The sequence below is a fragment of the Mastigoproctus giganteus genome, chromosome 4, assembly GCF_048544385.1.
Source record: "Mastigoproctus giganteus isolate SK-2022 chromosome 4, ASM4854438v1, whole genome shotgun sequence".
Taxonomy (NCBI): Eukaryota; Metazoa; Arthropoda; class Arachnida; order Uropygi; family Thelyphonidae; genus Mastigoproctus; species Mastigoproctus giganteus.
Window position 1 is genome coordinate 186,832,592 of NC_143578.1, and position 19,465 is coordinate 186,852,056.

The window sequence follows — 19,465 nt, forward strand, 5'->3', positions numbered from 1 at the left end:
GTATTGGTTTGGTTTTTTCCGGTGATATTTTGAGCATGTGCATTTGTGCCCACTCCTACAGCTGCAAGAGGTTGGCATTTGATCTTAGCTGTACAAGCACTCTCTTGTTACATTTTACAAGGAAAATCATGTCATCTGCAAAGGCCAGGCCATGGGGCTCCAGATCCAAGGCCAGAAATTCGCCCAGAAGAAAGGGCCGAGGATTGAACCCTGCGGGCAGCCTTTATTCACAAGACGTGTCAATTCCTGGAACCTTGTGCACACTGAGACACTTCTGTCTGAAAGGTAGCTGTTTATTACCTTATATAGGTTTTGTGGGGCATTTGCCTGGCAGAGTCTCCTAAGGACACTAGGCCACCAGAGTGAGTCAAATGCCCAGCAAAGTCAATAGAGATTTCCAGCATGTATTTATCCTTTGAGTTTTTAATTGTTGTCAGTAGGTGGTGCATGGCATCCTTCATAGAGTTGCCCTGCTTAAAACCATACTGATTGTTGGAATATAAACCTGCTTCTGTATAGTACTGGCCTAATCTACTATATCAGGCCTGGGCGAACTTTTGGGCTGAAGGGCCACAATAGGAATTCAAAAAGAAGGCAGACCGCACGTAAAATACTGTTTTTAGATATATATTATTTGTTATCATGAAGAAGAAATATAACATAAAAAAATTATTCTCTAACAACCAAGAATTTAATGAGATGAATGAAACTGTTTTACATCTTTTAACATTTTTTTTAATTTCGGGTGTTAATTTTGTAGTTGAGATTCTTAAAACTCCTTGTAAATGTTCATTGGTGATGCTTGATCGTAAAGAATTTTTATTTAGATTCATGATGGAAAATGTTTGTTCACATATGTAGATTGATCCAAAAATAACCAACATTTTTCGGGCAAAATCTTTAAGTTCGTTGAATTTGTCCGAATTAAGAGTATTGTGAAATTTACAGATTTCCTCACAACGGTGAAATTTCCTTAAATCGGTATCACACTGCAGTTCTATAATCTGAAGCTGTAGTTCACTAGGTGCACTATCAATTTCTGTTTAAAATGGGTTGCACACTATTGCCAAACTTGTCTCAATTTTTAAAGTCTCCAAATCTAAACCCTTAACAAACCCATGCTATGCCCGAGTTGTAACTGAAGTCTTGTCTCGATGATCCTGCAGTGCTTCTTTAACCAGTGCCTCCATTAATTTCCCTGGAACAGAAGTTAAACTAACATGTCCGTAATTACTTGTCGCCCTTTGATCCTCCTTTGTGAATTGGGGTCACATTTGCACATCTCCAGTCCACAGGTAGCTCCCCTGAGTCCAAGGAAGCTCTCATAATTATCGCCAAGGGTTTGCTTACTTAATTTGCTGCCTCCTTTAATGTAACTGGATAGATCCCATCCACCCGAGGTTCATTTCTTATGTTTAGCTTCAATTTTCCCTCCACTTTGCTCTCAGTTATTACAAAATCATCTAGCTGACTGCCAGAATTTAATACACCTCTGGCCATTCCCCCTCCTTGAATAACTTCTCGTTTGTGAATGTAGATGCAAAATACTCACTTAGTTTGTTAGCTACCTGAGCAGGATCCTCAACAGTTGAAACATCACTATCAAGTGGACCAATCTGATTCATCCCCTTCCTTCTAGAGTTTATATAACTAAAGAAGTCCTTGCTGTTTTTCTTTGCATCCTTTGCCAAAGATTTCTCATAATCTGCCTTTGCCTGCATAACCTCCTTTGTGACTTGGTTACAGACCAGCTTATATCTATCATAGGCTTTCATGTCACCCGTTAATTTATATGTATCCTGTGCATTTTTCTTCTCTGCCACATGTCTCATTAGTTCATCTGACATACATTTAGGCCTAGACCCTGAACAATATTTTTTTATTTGGTATGAAAAGCCTAGTAGCTTCCAAGTTTAATTCTTTGAATGCTTCCCATTTTGAATTTGCTGTTGGTAACATGATTAGTTGACCCCCACTATAGAATTTAAATGCTGTCGCAGATCTCTGTAGTTGCCTCTACGAAAGCAAAAACCCTTCCCTTTACCCCTGATGGTAGTTACATCTTTGAGTAAATCCCACTTCAGCACACTAGTTGTTCCTTTATCTGATCCTTAATCCATGAAGAATCACTACTTGTAATCAGATCAAGTGTATTACTCCCTCTAGTTGCCTCCCGAACATGCTGCTGTAGAAAACAATCATCCAATCAATCCACAAAAGCCTTGCTAGTGTGTGAGTGGCCAATCTACAAATTCCAGTCAATATCTGGGAAATTAAAATCCCTTATTATAAGACACTCTAATTTACTGGTCCACTATATTTCCCTGTACAGTTGATTATTACACTCATTAGAGTCATTAGGCCTGTAACACACTCCTACTCTCAATTTTGCTTTCCCAGTGCTTATATCACACCAAGCTGACTTGACACTGCACTGTCCCAGTCATGTTGACTGGCTGTATGTCTTTGCATTTTGTTTCTTAACTAATAGCATAACCTCTCCTCCATTCCTATTCTGTCTATCCTTCCTGTACATATTGTACTCCCCAAATTCCATTTCTGCATTCCTTATATCTGTGTGATACCACATCCCTAATATCCCAACAATATCTGCCTTTGATGTTTTGACCAACACCTCAAATTCATCAAATTTATTCACCAAACTCCTAACATTTGGTGTATACAAGCACCTGTTGTTGTTCTTCTCCTCAGTTGTAATCTCTGATTTTGATTTGGTTCTCTCTGTTTAATTCAATCAGATGCTGCTCAAGCAGTGACCAACAGTTCACTAATTGCAGAAACCCTGTTGGTTTGCTTGTTCATATATTATTCTGGATACACTCTGGTTTCCTTTGCCTGTTTGACAGGGTCAGTCAAATTTAAGTAGTCTAGTTTTAGTTCTGTCTTTTGTTGCAACTCTGGAATTTCTATAGTTTCTTGTTTCTTCTGTCTTTTGTTGTAACTCTGGAATTTCTATAGTTTCTTGATTTTTCCCTTTCCTGCCGTTTTTAATACTAAGGAGGCCAGCTATCCAGTTCATTACCATTTTCCTCATTAATAGGGGCTTTCTCACTGAGTACTCTAATTTTATTTTCAGAGGAGTCATTTAAGTCACTGTTCAGGATTTTGTTATTATTTGATTTTTAGCCTTAATTTGTGAATTGAATACACTTTCGTAGTAATAAGTCAATTGCTGACATTTTAAGTAGTGGTTTGAAGTACTTATTTCCAGTGTAGGCTCACTAGAAGTCAAAAATCTCAATTTTACAGTTTTGACAGGAAAATGCCAGTAGACAAAGAAAACTCTCTTATAAACTAAGTATAAGTTCTGTCCCTAGCATTATGTTTCCCAAAAAAAAAAAAAAAATATAATAATAATAATAACCCTATCACAAGCAGTTTGAAGTATGATATATTCAAAATTTTTGGGCTTTTGAGATGTACTCAGTGGCTATGCCAGTGAGTACTGGCATAGTTAATTATAACTTGTTAATTTTATTATTTTCTTAAATTTATTTTTATTTCCATGTTGCAGACATCACTTTTAATTTTATCACAATATCTGTGCTTCAAACTGCACTTTTGGGTCCAATTTGAATTGCTGTGATGGGCTTCATGAAAGATCTTAACCTTTGGTTATCCTCTGTTGAACATTAATTCTATTCTAGTTAATTATTATTATCAAGTTACCTGCTCACCGTCTTACCACTTCGCATTTCATCACAAACAAATGTAAAGTGTACAGTACAGTAATGGCCACAAGTTCTATCACTATAAATTTTTTGTAAACGAAGCATTAGAACTTGAATGGGTTGAGCATGCTGAATTCTGATGGGATCCTTCCACTTGTTCAGATTACGAACCTAAAGGGACACAAATTCAAATTAAGAAAAGACAGATGTAGAATAGATGTGTGGAAATTTGCCTTTAGCGAGCGGGTGGTTAATTGCTGGAACAAACTTCCATCTGTCGTTGTGGAAGTTGACAGGTTAAATAAATTTAAGGAGGAACTGGACAGGCATTTGGAGGGAATGGTGTGATTTTTTTTTTTTTTTTTTTGGCTGATGCAGCATAAGCAGCACACTTGCTTTCTTGCCTCACATGCCACTACTACTACTTGAATAATTTACCCTGTGGACTGCATTTTTCGTAATGAACTTACAATTTGTGTTATAGTGTAACTTTCATGGCTAACCTTTTATGTGTTTATTAAAAAAGAAACAAAAGCTACAAACACACTATAGGCCACATGTCCAGTTTTTTTATCATGACTTAGGTATCAAGTTAACAAACTAAAATGCATTTTTAAAAAAATATAACAAATACCAATATGTATGGTTGTGACATAAGCCTGTAAGTATTCATAAAAGATTGGTATTTTCTTGGTACATACCAAACTTAAATTACTATGCTGTTTACACCTGTCTGGCATCATGGAGTGTATCATGTTACTGATATAATCTTTGCCTGGTTTCTTGCGGTGTTATCATGCTTCACAGCTTCTTTGCAGCAGTTTCTGTCCTATAGCATGCCAGTGATTTTCTTTATGCTTGAAATTGGAGCTATTTCCTGACCATCATATATGTTATTCCCACATGAAATTTTTCACCTAAACAGAAAACAATACGGTATTTAGTTTTTGTTAATTGTGGCATGAAATAATATGTTGGGGCAGAGTCATGCTGAAAAGAAAGATATTTTATTTTTGCTGAATGTGGTCTGTTAACACAAAAGATCTACCTTTTAAATAAATTTTTTTTGAATTAGTTAACTATTAAAAGTACCATGTACATAGTGTATTCTGCCCACTCCACTGCTTGTTATATATCCTTAAAGCATCTCCTTGATGAAAACTTCTGTTGATTAATGCAGTCAAAATGATATCAACCTGTCACTTGATTGGTGTGGTCTGGGTTCAAGTCCCTTTTTATTACTGGAAAAATTTCTAAGGTCCTCTTCAATGGTTATTAGAAGACTGTAATTAGCCAATCTAAGGTGAAAGGAGTAGGGTTTTTTGTGAGCTATTCTGGTTTTTCAGCCTGAACAACATGCGAATCAGCCTGTGAATATATGCACATACTTTATATATAAATAATACATGGCAGTGCAACATTGCCTAAGTTGCTGATGTGCCTAAAACCCCACAACAACAAAATGTTTACTGTGCTACACTAAATATAGCAATTCCCATCATGGAGGTTAAATTTGTGCTCGGAGATTAGATTCCCATTGCTGAATTGTCCAGTTTACCATGTTCTTTAGCTTAAGTTAAGAGTTTTTCTTTCCTTCACGCATTGGGTCCATAAATGCTTCTTACCTGTGAGAAGCCTCCATCCGGCAGCATTTTCACTCGTCTTTACACTAGCATGTTCCATGACTTCTAGGTCTGTAGAGGTCTGTTGCACAACATGAGGGGTCTAGAGAGGCACCATCTGTCAACAGTTTGGTGTTGATTATGGCCAACCTTTCTCAAAAATATATTGAGTAGAAAAGTCCTCTGTATTAAGAGCAATAAATACACTTTTTCCCCTCAGAGTTAACTGCTTTGTGTGACATTCTGCCAAATAGAAACTGACAGCACATTTATACTTCTATACGTAGGGTGAGAAATATGAATCTGTTGCATACTAGGCAAATGAAACGTTTGACACAATGCAGTATCACACTAATATTGCAAGGTGATGAAATGATGCAGCCTTCAAGTGACAATTTCATGTGTATGGGAAGATACTAATAATAAAACTTCAATTGGGAAGATGAAACTTCTGTGTCTGCTACATACTGTTATGTTCACAAGCACATGTCTTCCAGCTCTCTGATATTTTGAGTAAATAAGGTTAAGCATATATAATTATAATTCCTTTCACAATGAAAAAATTTATTGTAAGAATTCCCATTTAGAACAGTTACCCAGTTGCAATAAGCTCTGAGCTGAAATTAACTGTACAGTTTTGTTAAAAATTTTACAAAATGGAATGCTCATCAGTATATGGAACAGAAGGCAGTTAATGAATATTGACATTACTGATGTGTATGATGACACAGAATATGTGTCTGTCTGTTTTAGTATCTCAGCTGGAGTTCCATACATCTAAATCAGTTCTTACAATATGACTGTGAAAGGTTATTTTGTTGAAAGAGGTATAGTCTTATGTGTTTAAATCCACATTATTTGTATATATTGTATGTACATGTTGTATGAAAAAAAAAAAAAAAATTATGGTGACTGGTGTATGCTGCTACAATTAATATTTTCTTAATTGATCAGTTAACCTTTTCATGAGTGTATGTAAATCTGCATTTTTCATGTGTGGGCTCCCAGCAGTAAATACATATTCTCTTTCCCCCAGAGTCATTTCTGATACATTTCAAATAATATGTCCATTTATATATAAATCATCTTGAAAATTTGTCTGGTACATGCCCGTCCGTCCAATTAATAGTTTACCCAGTTTTACTATAACTGGCACAAAAATATCTGAAAATTGGAGGAGTTTGACACCTGTCAGCCAGTTTTAGCTTACAGAAGCCAAAATTAAAGAAATTGTCTGGAATTTATATCCAGAAGTTAAATTAAGTAATACATAGATGCAGAGGATATTATTCTTTAAAAAAAATAATGACCTGCAAGTTTTTAAACCATATTTAATGAATTTAAAAAGTTTTTTATTTTTAACAATTTTGTATTAAGTTGTGTTCTGCCTTCTGTTCCATATACTGATGAGCATTCCATTTTGTAAAATTTTTAACAAAACTGTACAGTTAATTTCAGCTCAGAGCTTATAGCTTGAAATGCTGGGCAATCAAGTCAAAATAACAAGAAATTAATATTTAAAAGCATTTGTGTACAAATTTAATTTTTACAAAACCTAAATTTTTATTTAGCTGCTCGCTCCACCCTTTTTTGATAACTTTTTGACTTGGGAGCCCACGCACTAGGCAACTGACTTGGGAAAAGGTTAAAGAATGCAGAAAGGTGTATTACATTTTATAGTACAGGGTTGTTAAAATTAAAGTATTCCTATGTAGAGGGCTCTGGGTGAGTTCTAAGGCTTGTACTGAAGATAAATTCGGGCAACAGGTACAATAAAGAATGCACTAGCCATTTATTGAGGTGGGGGAAATAGTTACAAAATTTGTCAGTATATGGCGCTGTGGCAATACAAATCACTCGAACAGTGCTACAATTGTTCAATGTGTCCTCCATTTGGTCAACAACAGTTTCCATTCGAAGAACAGCATTTTCAACAGCAGAACGTAGCATGTCAACTGGAATAGCCAGCACACGATGTCTAATGCTATCCTTCAGATCTGTCAGAGTTTGACATCCTTCCTGATACGCCTGGTTCTTCAAAAAACCCCACAACCAGAAGATGCATGGGTGAGGTACAGTGATCGGGGTGGCCAAGATGTCTGGAAATAACGGCCGATGACTGTTCATCTGTAAGGTGTTGCCTTAGCAATCTTTGGACACAACGGTGGATGTGGGGTGGCACACAACCTTTTGGAATTCAAAAGTACATCAAGGGTGTCAAGACTACTACTTGGGATTTCTAAGAGGTACGAGCTAAAGGTTAGAATGATTTATGCACCAATATTGAGCTTTGCATGAATATGGTATCCTGAAGGCACCCATGTTGTTGCAGCTCTGGTATTGCAAAATTTGCCAACATTTCATAATATCTCTGTCTAGTGATGGAACAGGTGTGTGATCCTGTTTAAAAAAAAAAAAAAAAAAAAATCCAATCATGAATGCGGCCCTAAATTCACACCGCACCACATTGTCACTTTTGGAGAATGCAACGGGACCCCTTGGATAACTCGAGGGTTTTCTCTTGCCCAAATGTGACAGTTGTGTGTATTCACTTGTCCATTTAAACAAAAGTGGGCTTCATCACTCCAAAGGATGTTCCATGGCCACTGTCATTCACGCCAGAAACTGAAGCATATGTGAAATGAATATCTGCATCACCATGCTTTAGCTGCTGTAGCATGTGCATCATAAGGATAGTACCGCAACACCTGACGCATTACTAGCCTTACAGTGGAATACGGCATGTCCACTTCACGAGAAACAGCTGGCACACTTGCACTACGACATGGATATTGACTTGATAAATCCAGGACAGTCATAGCCATATCTTCAACACAAATGGATTCCACTTGTTTTTGACCTCTACCTGGTTGAACCCCAAGATGTCCTGTCGCTTCAAATTTTGCAGTCATTTTGCGGACAGCACAAACAGTCATAGGTTCATAGGGGATTCTCTGATAGCTGCAGCTGCATTATTGCTATTCCGATAGTACAGCTTCACTAATAGTGCATTTTTCTGCAATGTTGTTGGCATTGCTGCTGTAGTGCAGGCAGTCATCTATTGTATGATTTTGAAGAGACTTCTTTGCTTTTATACAGTACAGTAGAACTGAGTAGTGGCACTGTGGCAATAACTTACGTTTATGCAAATAATGTAAGTTATTTGCATAACGTAACTAAGATAGTTATGTGCCATACAGTGACAAATTTTGTAACTCCCCCCCAATAAATGGCGAGCACATTCTTTATTGTACCTGTTGTCCAAATTTCTCTTCGGTATGAGCCTTAGAACTTGCTCCAGAGCCCTCTACATAGGGATACTTTAATTTTAACAGCCCTGTGTTTTCTTTATTTTTATTCCAATTGCAGTGAAGATAGTCATCATAAATCTTCAACAAATAAAATATTTTACCCCTTGTGATTTTTATAAATTTTTTTTAATAGGCCAATCAAATTGTTCCTGATTGGCTAGAAGAGGAGGCTCGTAATGCAACAGGAACTATAGTTTCACAACCATTATATGGGTCAAGAGATATCCGCTCTGATGTAAGTGGTCTATCAAGTAAATACCTTTAAATGTTTTTTCAGGTATAAACTATCTTACATTATTTTAAGAATTGTATTGCTGCAAGATTTTATAAATTACATCTTGGGGGTACATGTATATATGGGCACTTTTAATATTATCACAAATATTAATGGGAACAGTCAGCTCCAAATAGGAAACAACTACAAACTGTTTGTGAGAAGTAGCACTCCAGCTAAGTGGGAGAGTCTGTTCCCTGAAATAGATTAGTAATAACTGGTACAAAATGTATACAATATCTAGGCTAAATGTTAAACTGTAGAATGTGTTTAAATGTTTTATTATGCTTATTAAAGAAAAGAGTTGCCTGCATGCCATCAAATTTGGATTATGGGCAGCATTGTGCTGTTCATGTGCTAATACTTCTTCTTTTGTTGCTGTGACAGTGAGGATCATGGATATAATGTAATGTTTTAGTCTAGAAATGTATGGTACAACCTTATAAATCTGACTTCCTTGTGGACATGGCATGTTCTGGAATTTTGTTGAAAATTCTGGGTTTTGAAGGTCATGCACATAGCCTAAATATTCCAGTGATTGATTCTTTTTGTTAGATAATTATAGTAGCTCTGATCCCTATAATTTCCACAGGATGATAAGTCACTAGCATTAATTCAAAATGTTATCCCAGATCGGTTCACTGTTTTACATCCTTACCTAAGAAATATAGGTTGCAAATTTAATGGCTGCCTCTGGTATGGGTGTTGCAATTGGTTGTGGGTTCTTTTTTTTTTAATGAGTTATAGTGTGTGATAGCAGTCAGACTTAAAAATTAGACATACGACTGTACTGTGAACTAGTATTGTTTTGCAAAATGAGTGATTTTTATATGTTGCAAATATGTAGTAGCAATAAATGGAATCTAGGAAATATGAAAAACAAATAAACTGGTGTTCAGAAATTTTTAATGGAACATGAAGCATGAATTTTGGCACCTACAGTTTTTTTTTTTTTTTTTTTTTTGTCCAGCCAATTTACACTGATTAGTCAAAACATTATGATCAGCGAGTCGTGCAAATCGAAGCAATTGTAGGTGAACTACGGTGCATGCGCGGGTCCGGGACACTGTAAAAAAAAACCACCGGATACTCAGCTCCATTAATCAGTGTTACTCTTGTTCTTCACATGGGAAAGGCAGTGGACTTATGTGAGTTTGACAAAGGCCAAATTGTAATGGCCAAACAACTGGGACAGAGCATATCTGAAAAGGCATGGTTGGTGGGATGCTCATGGTCAGCCATGGTTAGTACCTACTGAAAGTGGTCCGAGGAGAGAAAACCCACAAACCGCCGGGAATGGTCTTCCCCGCTGGTGGTGTCATTTACACAGTTGTATATATGCGTGTGTCTAGAGTTGCATGCATTGTGCAGCTCTCTCTCTCTCTCTCTCTCTCTCTCTCTCTCTCTCTCTCTCTCTCTCTCTCTCTCTCTCTCTCTCTCTCTCTCTCTCTCTCTCTCTCTCTCTCTCTCCATGCAAGCACACACATATATATGATTAATTATAATTCAAGATCAGAATTAGCATCAACGAGAAAAGATTTGCTTTTGTGCCAATGGAATTTTTCTAACAGTCTGTATCAAATACATGCAAAGTGGACCATAAGTAAATTAACTTCAGAAACCCATGGAACATAGGAACAGCCCAGAGGCAATAATTGTTTATATTATGCGTGCTCTCCGTCCTTCATGTACGTGGAAAAATTGAATTGTTTTTCAAGTTACACATTTTCTAAATTCTGGACCTAGGGATAAATTTTAGTTTACTCTTAATTCATTTATTATTCAGGTTATGTTTGCCATTAACTGTTATGTAGTTATGAATACTTGTGGGAAAACATGCATTACTAATGATTTCTTTTATCATTCTGTATTGCATGGTTTTAGTTAATATTTAAAACTTGGATTAAAGTGTATTCCTTTCCTTCCTCACTGCATTTATCAGTTTAGTTGTAGATGAGAAGTATTGGCTGCACTCCAATCTGGCATTGCACTTCATTCAAAAGGTGTTTTAATGCATTCAGTTCTGAGCTCTGAGAAAGCTGATTTTGAGGCTCAAACCAGGTTCTTACGCTGCTCACTGTATGGGATATGATATGGTGTCAGAACATATAGGGAGCCCATTTCCATAGATGAGAGAGAGAATTCATAGACTTTTTGTGGACGGTTTTTGGTACTACATCTAGCAATGAACAAGAGAAGCAGTTCTGAACCTTGATTCTGCAATTAAAATGCCTTGTTACATTTTATTATAATGAAGTAATTTTCCCATTGCACTATGCTATACGTTAGCATTAGTAGAGGCATATGATGCAAGAAAGCAAGCTTATTAGCATCAGCCAAAAAAAAAAACCACCTTTCCATTTCACCCATCCATTCACTCCAAATGCTTGTCTAGTAGTTCTGCCTTAAACTTAAGTTTTCGACCTACACTACGGCAGATGGAAATTTGTTCCAACTATCAAAGGCAAATTTCCCCACATCGATTCTGCAATTGTCCTTCCTCAATTTGAATTTGTCCCCTCGTGAGTAATCTCAGTAAGAGGAAAAATCCCATCAGCATTGAGCTTGCTCAAACCATTCAAAGCCTTATTCATCTCAATTAGATCACCTCACCAATCTCGTTGCCCTTCTCTGTAAAACTTGGATTAAATTGTACTCCATCAGCCCTACACCTGTTCCAGAAGAGCAACATTCTTCCTAAAATCGTACGTCCAGACTGTATGCAGTACCCAAGATGCAACTTACATATTGCCTTGTACAATGGAATATTCATCTCCTTATACCTGCTAGTAAATTTCTGTATATCATTGACAAAACCCATGAGGTATCCTGCCAGCATGTTTTTCACTACTCAGAGAACTTCATATCTGATTGCACAAGTTTACCTCCAGGATTCCACCACCCTGAGCGTGATACCACACAGTTGGTATGTTAATCTGGGATAACTGCTACTCATATGCCGTACCATGAATTTGCCAATGTTCAACTTAAATGTCCAATTCTTAGCCCATCTGTCTCATTTTTCTATATCTTGTTGCACCAGCATACCTTGATTACTGTAACCAATCACCCTGCCAAACTCTATCATCTTCGAACATTGGTATTAAGCCTGGTAGAAAATAACAATGGGAACAGCACTAACCCTGGGGATTTCACTGATAACATTAATCCAAGAGCAGTGTTCAGGGATAATCACTCTGTCTTCTCCCGCTCAACAATCACTTTACCCATAGCAGTAATGCCCTTAATGCTGCCACAGTTTCCAGTTTTGTGCAGCAGTGTTTTATGTGCAACAATATCAACTGCTTTTCTGAAATCAGTTATTTGAACCCAGATGCTTTGTTACTATATTATAGTGTCCAATCAAATTGGTCAGACAAGACTGCCACATGACATCTATGTTGTGACTACTATATATGGGGCTGCCAGTAAGCAAAATCAAAAAAAAAAAAAATCATTTTTAAAAAATATTGTAACACTTCAAATGGAGTATATAAATTTATATTAAATATAAATTTGAAGCTCTTCAGATAATGCTAAACCATCAATATCGGACTCATTACTATCAATGTCACTTAACTTCATATGTAAATCTCTGCATCGATTTAATAAATTATCTGACTTTTTTTTTTTTTTAATTCAGAAATATTATAAAACATTTTAAATATTTCTACATGTTCTTTCATATTTGTAAACCTTTCAGTTAATATTCAGTTTGAAATTTTGTTGTGGATCCTGAATAGTGCCATCTCTACTTTCATAATCGAAATTACGTGGTTTTTTTTTTTTTTTTTTTTTTTTTTCAATGCCAATGATGGCAGCCATATTATTAGCTGAATTGCGAATTTTTTGATTGCTTCCTCTATTCTATTTTCTTTAAAATATTCCGTGATATTTTGTATACATTCAATAGCTTGATATATCAGAATCTTTTTTTTTTTTCCCTATCATTTTAATTATCGCATTAATTTTATTTAAAATATCTTGCCAAATTATAATTGAACAAAGAAACTTGAGCAATTATTTTTAAGACTTAATTTAGCATGATTCCTTGTACCCATATTTTTATTTTCATCTTCAGTAATTATAGCAAAATATTAGAAATGATTAGCTTCTCTAGTGATTTCTGGTATTTTGTCTGTAATATTTTGTGAAATTATTTCAATAATTTCATTTTGTATTTGATCACCCAAATATGCACAATATTTTTCGATTCAGATGATTTCTGAATACAGAAAATATGTTCTGCCATAACTGATTCAAATTTAGCAATTGTTTCAGAAAGTTTTAAAGTTACCATTGTCATTTTCATATAAACCTTTTGAAGAGCCCCTGAACGCTATACATTGCCTTGCTAAAAACAGTATCATGTACAGTAATACCCCGACTTACGCGAACTCGGAGTTACGCGGTTCTTGATTTTTTCGTTTGGCAACGCTGCCGCCGACTATCTTCAAGGTCGTTTTTCATGTTATCGATATACGGTGCGACGGCGGAGAATGAGAGCGAAAGATGAACAAAATTCAACTTTGCTGCTTTTATGTTTTTTATATCAGTGAAGGGGAAACACATTTCACCATAATAACGTAAAAACCAACACAATTCCAGCTATCGGTATAATCGCAAATGCAATTAGATCGAGTTTACTACCAGTTTATAACAGATTTCACTAGCAGAAACGCAACTGGATTTTTATTGTTTTATGGTAGTAACCCCTAGAAATGTGAGGTGTTAATAGCGTATCTCTGCCTTTATGGTGTTGTTTATTCAGTTGCTACATACGCGCAGCTTTGTTTATGCGTATCAAGCGTGCCTCCTCGTTTTGTAATTGTGCTTTATTCCCTAAAAATGAGTAAAATACTTAATTAAAAGGTGTGAAAAGGAAGCGTCCTGGTGAAGACACTGCAGATTCAGAGAGAAAAAGAAAAGCAATTATCGATAAACAGAGGCGGACTGGATCAAAAATTCTTACTCGGAAAAATTTATAGTGGCCTCATACTATGGTTTATGGCCAAAATCACACTGGCCCACCGGGGTTTCTCCGGTAAGGCTTATGGCCAGTCCGCCTCTGTCGATAAAGAAAAAATATAAAATTGTGAAACGCTTTGAGCGAAATGAAAGACCATGTGATATTGCACGTGCTACAGGCCTAAACGAAGCAACGGCGAAAAGCACGACAATTGCAAACTTGACAGGTTGAAAATTGAAAAGGGCTCAATTGTAAAGGGCTTAAAAATTTTAGAAAACATAGACTCCAACGAAGAACGCGTTATAGCTACAAAGCAAGGAATAAAAAAATTATTAGCTTGCTACGAAGAAATTCTGCGTGAAAAAAAGAACGCGCTGTGTCGTCAGACGAATTTGTTAGATTTTATGAAGCCATCGACATCGAAATAACTTTTTTACGTAAGTCATTTGTTTTTTTAATACATATTTTGTATTGATATATATAAAGAACTGCAATTTTATTAATATTTTTATTCTAAAGTAGTGTTTTTGTTAGTCCTTGGTCCCAATTAAGCAAAATTTATATGTATTTATATGCAAAGTTGTACCCCGACTTACGCGAATTCGACTTACGCGATTTTCGTCGGACCCACCTATCGCGTAACTTCGGTGTATTACTGTATATTATTCTGGCTGAACTCCAGAACATGGGTACCTCTGTTGCGGGTGTGCCTAAGAACAGTGCGATTCTCTGGTCGAGTTCTGTGATTGGCTGATTATTGGGAATGTGTAATATACCTCATTTTGCATTTCTAATTGTTTGATTGGATGCAAATTTGCTTCTGATTTTATTGGGAAATGCAAAATTATCGTGCTGTTGTTTAGTCGTTGCCATGCTGCTCTGCTGCCATCGGTTATTGCGTGTTATTGTTATTTTGTGTTATTCTGTTTGGAAAAGGATGGATGTAAGACTGTAACTGAATGGTGTATGAGTGTGAATTTGATACCCTCTGAAGGTACAGCAGGCCCCCGTTATAACTCGGTTCGCTTTACGCTGATTCGCTATAACGCTGTTCTTATATTATAACCCCTATCTGACTATAATGTTGTCACAGATCACTATAATGCTCTTTTACAGATTGCATTTTTGGCATATTTAACGAAATCGTTTCATTTGTTAGAGTCGATAGCTTGAAAATGAATAGCAAAACGGCATTAAAACGTTTCCCATGCCAACTTGAGAAATTTTCCCACGCTCAGTTAAATTTTCTCGCACCCTAATTTAATTGCAGTGCAGTGACTTGTTACTTAGTTCCGAGATCGACATTTTAAAAAATTATCAAGTATATTGCTTGTAATATTTGCATTATATGCATTTATCCGAAGTCTACTCATCACTCAGTACAGTATTAGACATTGTGCGTAACGGACAGTTTACTTGAACATTGTATTGTAATTAATGCAACCAATGCAGTTACATTTTTGAAGAGTTAATAATGGCCGATAAGAATGAAAAAGCAACAAGGTCTGGGCGCAGTACGAAGACTATAAATGTAAGAAAAAGACTGAATTTGAAAATTAAATTAAATGTTTTGAAGCAAATCGATTCCAGTCAAAGACAAGCGGAGTGTGCCATAATTTAAGACTTGCAAGTTTAACTGTAAGAACAATTATAAAAAAAATAAAGAATTAATTCTTTATTTTTTTTAATTCTTTATTCTTAATTTTTTTATAATTGTTCCACTGCAAGCAACTAGGGCTAGGCCGACTATTAGGATTGAAACGGAAAGACGCTCACTAATTTTATTGAAGATATCCAATGCAGAATTCAGTTAAGTTAAATATTACAAAAAGAGAGAGAGAGAGATTAGCCAATATAATGATCTGAAGAAAACCTATTCATCATTGTTCTTTTATTTTTATCTCTCTCATAAATCATAGTACCCACATAACTGATACTGCAACAATGCCATATTTTACATTGTTGAGAAGTGTCTTCTTAATTGTAGGTGGTTCTTATGTTTCATCTAGTTCTTCATTATCTGACCCCTCTTCCATCAGCCATTGTAATTAGAGTTTTCCTTTATAAAGTTCAAGCCAATCTTGGACATTTTTTTTTTTTTTTTTTGTCTGTCTCTCCAGCAGCCTGAACACAGTCTGAAAGTCCTATAGCTCAAATCCTTAAGTCAATCTTATTATCTGTGCTCTGCAAGTTTTTTTACAGCAGTTGTTCTTAGTTTCCTTTTTAATGCTCCTTCATGCATTGGCCCAGTTGAAAATAGCAGATTTGATATTGTATATATATTCTAATATTTTCCCATATTCTTTTTCCTACTGGGTCCACCTCTTCATCTACTTCATCCAACATTACCATCACCTCATGAAGAAACTTGCACTTGTTGAGCCTCTCTGAAGGTCAGAATGATTCCTTGGTCCGTTGGCTGTATTAAGGAAGTTGTGTTCGGTGTCGGGGCCACGCACTTTATTTTGCAATTTGTTAGACAGAGAATTTTTGTATCTCTTGATAATCAGGCAGAACTAATTAACTACAAAATAGTTAATACAGGATCTTAGGATATTATAATTTAACAAAACCATACTCACTCAACTCCTCAGTCTACCCAGAATTGAATTAATAAAGCAAAAAGGGGGAGAGTAAGGGACCCTGGCTCCTCACGCCCACCAAGGCATCTAAGAATACGGCTATGGCTGCAGTGGAGATAGAATACAGAGAGAATATTGTGAGTCAATTACCAAAAATGGGTAATATGAGTGGGGTTTTGGATACTCTGGCACCAGAATCACCTTTTCAGGCAGGGAATCGGCAATTATCTCCTTTTGTGGTCGAGAAGGAGGAGGGAGTTTTCTCGGGAAAGAGCCAGGACTCAGAATATATAAAGGGTCCAAAGAGCTCCAAGAGCAGAAGTAGCGGACACTCGCTTTTGCGATGTGTAGGGGGGAGATTGCAGTTGGCATTGCTCCAGTGAGTTGGAGTAATTTAGAGACAATGCCCTAGTATGCCACTGAGGGAAGAACGTCTCGTCACCTGAGATAGAGGAAAGTGTCTGAACCTGGTAAGCAAACCATTTCGATTGAGATTGCAAGAATAGAGTAAACCTAATGCTTCCTTCCTATAATGAACTTAAATCTGTGTAAAATCCAATAATGCATGAAATAACTGATTGTCTAAAAATACATGGAAGAGCTTTCTGGTAAAATAAATGTTAAAACAAAGAATGAATAAGAGAAAGAATAATCAAAAATGGACAGTTGTTAGTCATTTAATTATAATGAGAATATATGATAAAAGGTGACATAAGCCTAAAGTATGTTTGTCTATTTCTCTTATACTCAGATCTATTGATTACAAGTGTGTTATGAATATCATAACACACTTATGGTAATTTGGTAAAATTAACAAAGTCAATGAATGAATAGTTTCAGAATACTATGAAGATACTTGATTATGTGGTATTATAACCCTAATTGAATTAGTACTATATTACATTAATAACCAGAGAGAATGCAAGAAACATTTGTATATATGTTTTAATTGAGGAAACACTTGGTAAACACCAAGTGTTTCCTCAATTAAAATCACAATGCAATCCAAAGCTGCAGTAACCAGGTGTTAATAAAAACCCTTGGTTGCCAATGTCTTGGATCTTGTCCTAACCAGGCCAACCACAAACGACAACAAATTCTTGCTGTACAGATTTTCAATATCCAGATGTGCAGTGCCATTGTCAGATATCAGAAGTGCCTTAATCTCGTCATGTAGAAATTTTTACACTTCTTTCTGTTGCCTCCTGGCTTCAGGAACAAAAGAACACAAGAGATTACAAAGGGCTGGTTCCACAACCAGCCCTTTGTAATCTCTTGTGTGAACCAGGCATTTTGTGCGTTGTAATAGACAACATGCAGTATATCCATGAAGTTTTTTATTCATACCCGCCACTACAGACTTCAGCTGATGGGTCCTCTCACAGCATTGGAACAAAAGTGCAGATAATTTGTCCCTGCTCTTCTTCCACCCTGGCGTTATTGCTTTGTGTGAGCACCTTGTATATTTTCAGGCAGAACATGCCAAAGCTAGGGCTCTTTCATTAGCATTAAATATTTGAGAATGGCAACAAACCAAGTTGTGTTATTAGTTCTTTAAGATTTTTTGCAAGTGGCCTAACACTTTCAACATTCATTTTCAGGGGTTGTTTACTTCTCCAGCCATTGAAGTGTATGGGTTTTTCAATTTTTGTTTCTTTTGTAGTTTCTCTTATTAACAGAGAAGCTAATGCAAGCATGCCAAATGTTGGTATTACCTTCCCTGTCAGAAATTATATAAAAATGTCTTCAGTATAAAAAATCGATTGCTCACTGTCATTTATAATAGAAAATAAAAGTGGATTTTAAAGTGAACAATTTCAGACCATTTCATGCCATTGTGCATGCTAGCGTTATACTTTTAACATGCCTAGTAAAGACTTAATACTCAAGTTGAGGTACGAGTTAAAAAAAAAAAAAAACTGCATTAGATTTTATATAAAGTGTGTTATAGTTTTTGGTGATTATAGGGAGTGCTTATTTCAAATACTTTATAGTTTTATGTGTAATTGTCAGTAATAAGTAATATTTTCTTTTTTGCTTACAGTCACATTTTCAGAGCAACAATTGGCAGAGTACAGATTATCCAAGCACTGATTATGCCCCCACAAGTTCAGTTATTGCTGACGATTCATGGGATTGATTTATTTCTGTTTTGATGGAAGGACTTTCAGCGATTTTCATTTGTATATACAGACTTGCCAGAGTCAATCTTATTGTTTAGAAAGTAAAGGTTACTATGAGATAACATGAATAAGTAAACTTGTAATATTAAAATGTGAATTTTGTTGACTTGTATAGAACTTCACAGAAAGAGGTTACTTAAGTTTAAAATCTTCAGCTGGGGTTAAAAAATTTTATTTTAACCGGGGAAAAAAAAAAAAAAAAGAGTAAAATATGCAAAATATACTTTTATTTTTGTAATTTGCTCTTAAAATTTTAAACTGTATTTTTCTCAAAATAAAGATCTGCACCTCTGTTATTTTAAAATGTTTCAGTTAAATTTCCTCACTTTGTATCCATTCAGTAGTCGTAGTTTTGCTGTTGTTTACTTGTAATACATATAGAAAGTTTATCTCTAATATTTCTTTTGAAATGAGTTTGGATTGCTTTTGATTGATATTCAATCAAAAAATGCTTCTTTATTGTTGGCTTTTTTTATGATAAAATTAAATAAGATACCTGTGATAGTGCATATACAGTTGTATGGCCAACTTGTTTTTGGAGATTGACTAGTTACTTTAATCTCTATAAACACTTGTCCACTTATTGATATATAAACACAGTGCTGTCAAGGTAAAATACTTCTGTAGTAACAACAGTTTCAAATTTAGTGTTTTAATTTGCAGGAATAAAGTTCGAGAAAATGTTTTACGTATAATTGTATATTTTTCTAATGGCTATTGAATATGAAGTTTTTAATTTACAAATTTGAGTGGATCCAGGATCCAAATTCCTCTGAATTTTTGATTTTTTTTTAAAAAAATTATTTTTTTTTTATTTTTCCTAATTGAGAAG

The 19,465-nt window shown here is 35.6% G+C and overlaps 1 protein-coding gene across 1 annotated transcript in view; it reads left to right on the forward strand.

Annotated features, from left to right (window-relative positions):
* Positions 1-18,804, forward strand: part of vas (ATP-dependent RNA helicase vasa) — a 200,891-nt gene extending 182,087 nt beyond the window's left edge. The window contains exons 16-17 of the mRNA XM_090371104.1: positions 8,759-8,860; positions 18,495-18,804. Of these exons, the coding sequence (XP_090227230.1) occupies positions 8,759-8,860; positions 18,495-18,590 (198 nt within the window). The 3' untranslated portion in view covers positions 18,591-18,804. The remainder of the gene's footprint in view (positions 1-8,758; positions 8,861-18,494) is intronic.
* The last annotated feature ends 661 nt before the right edge of the window (positions 18,805-19,465 follow it).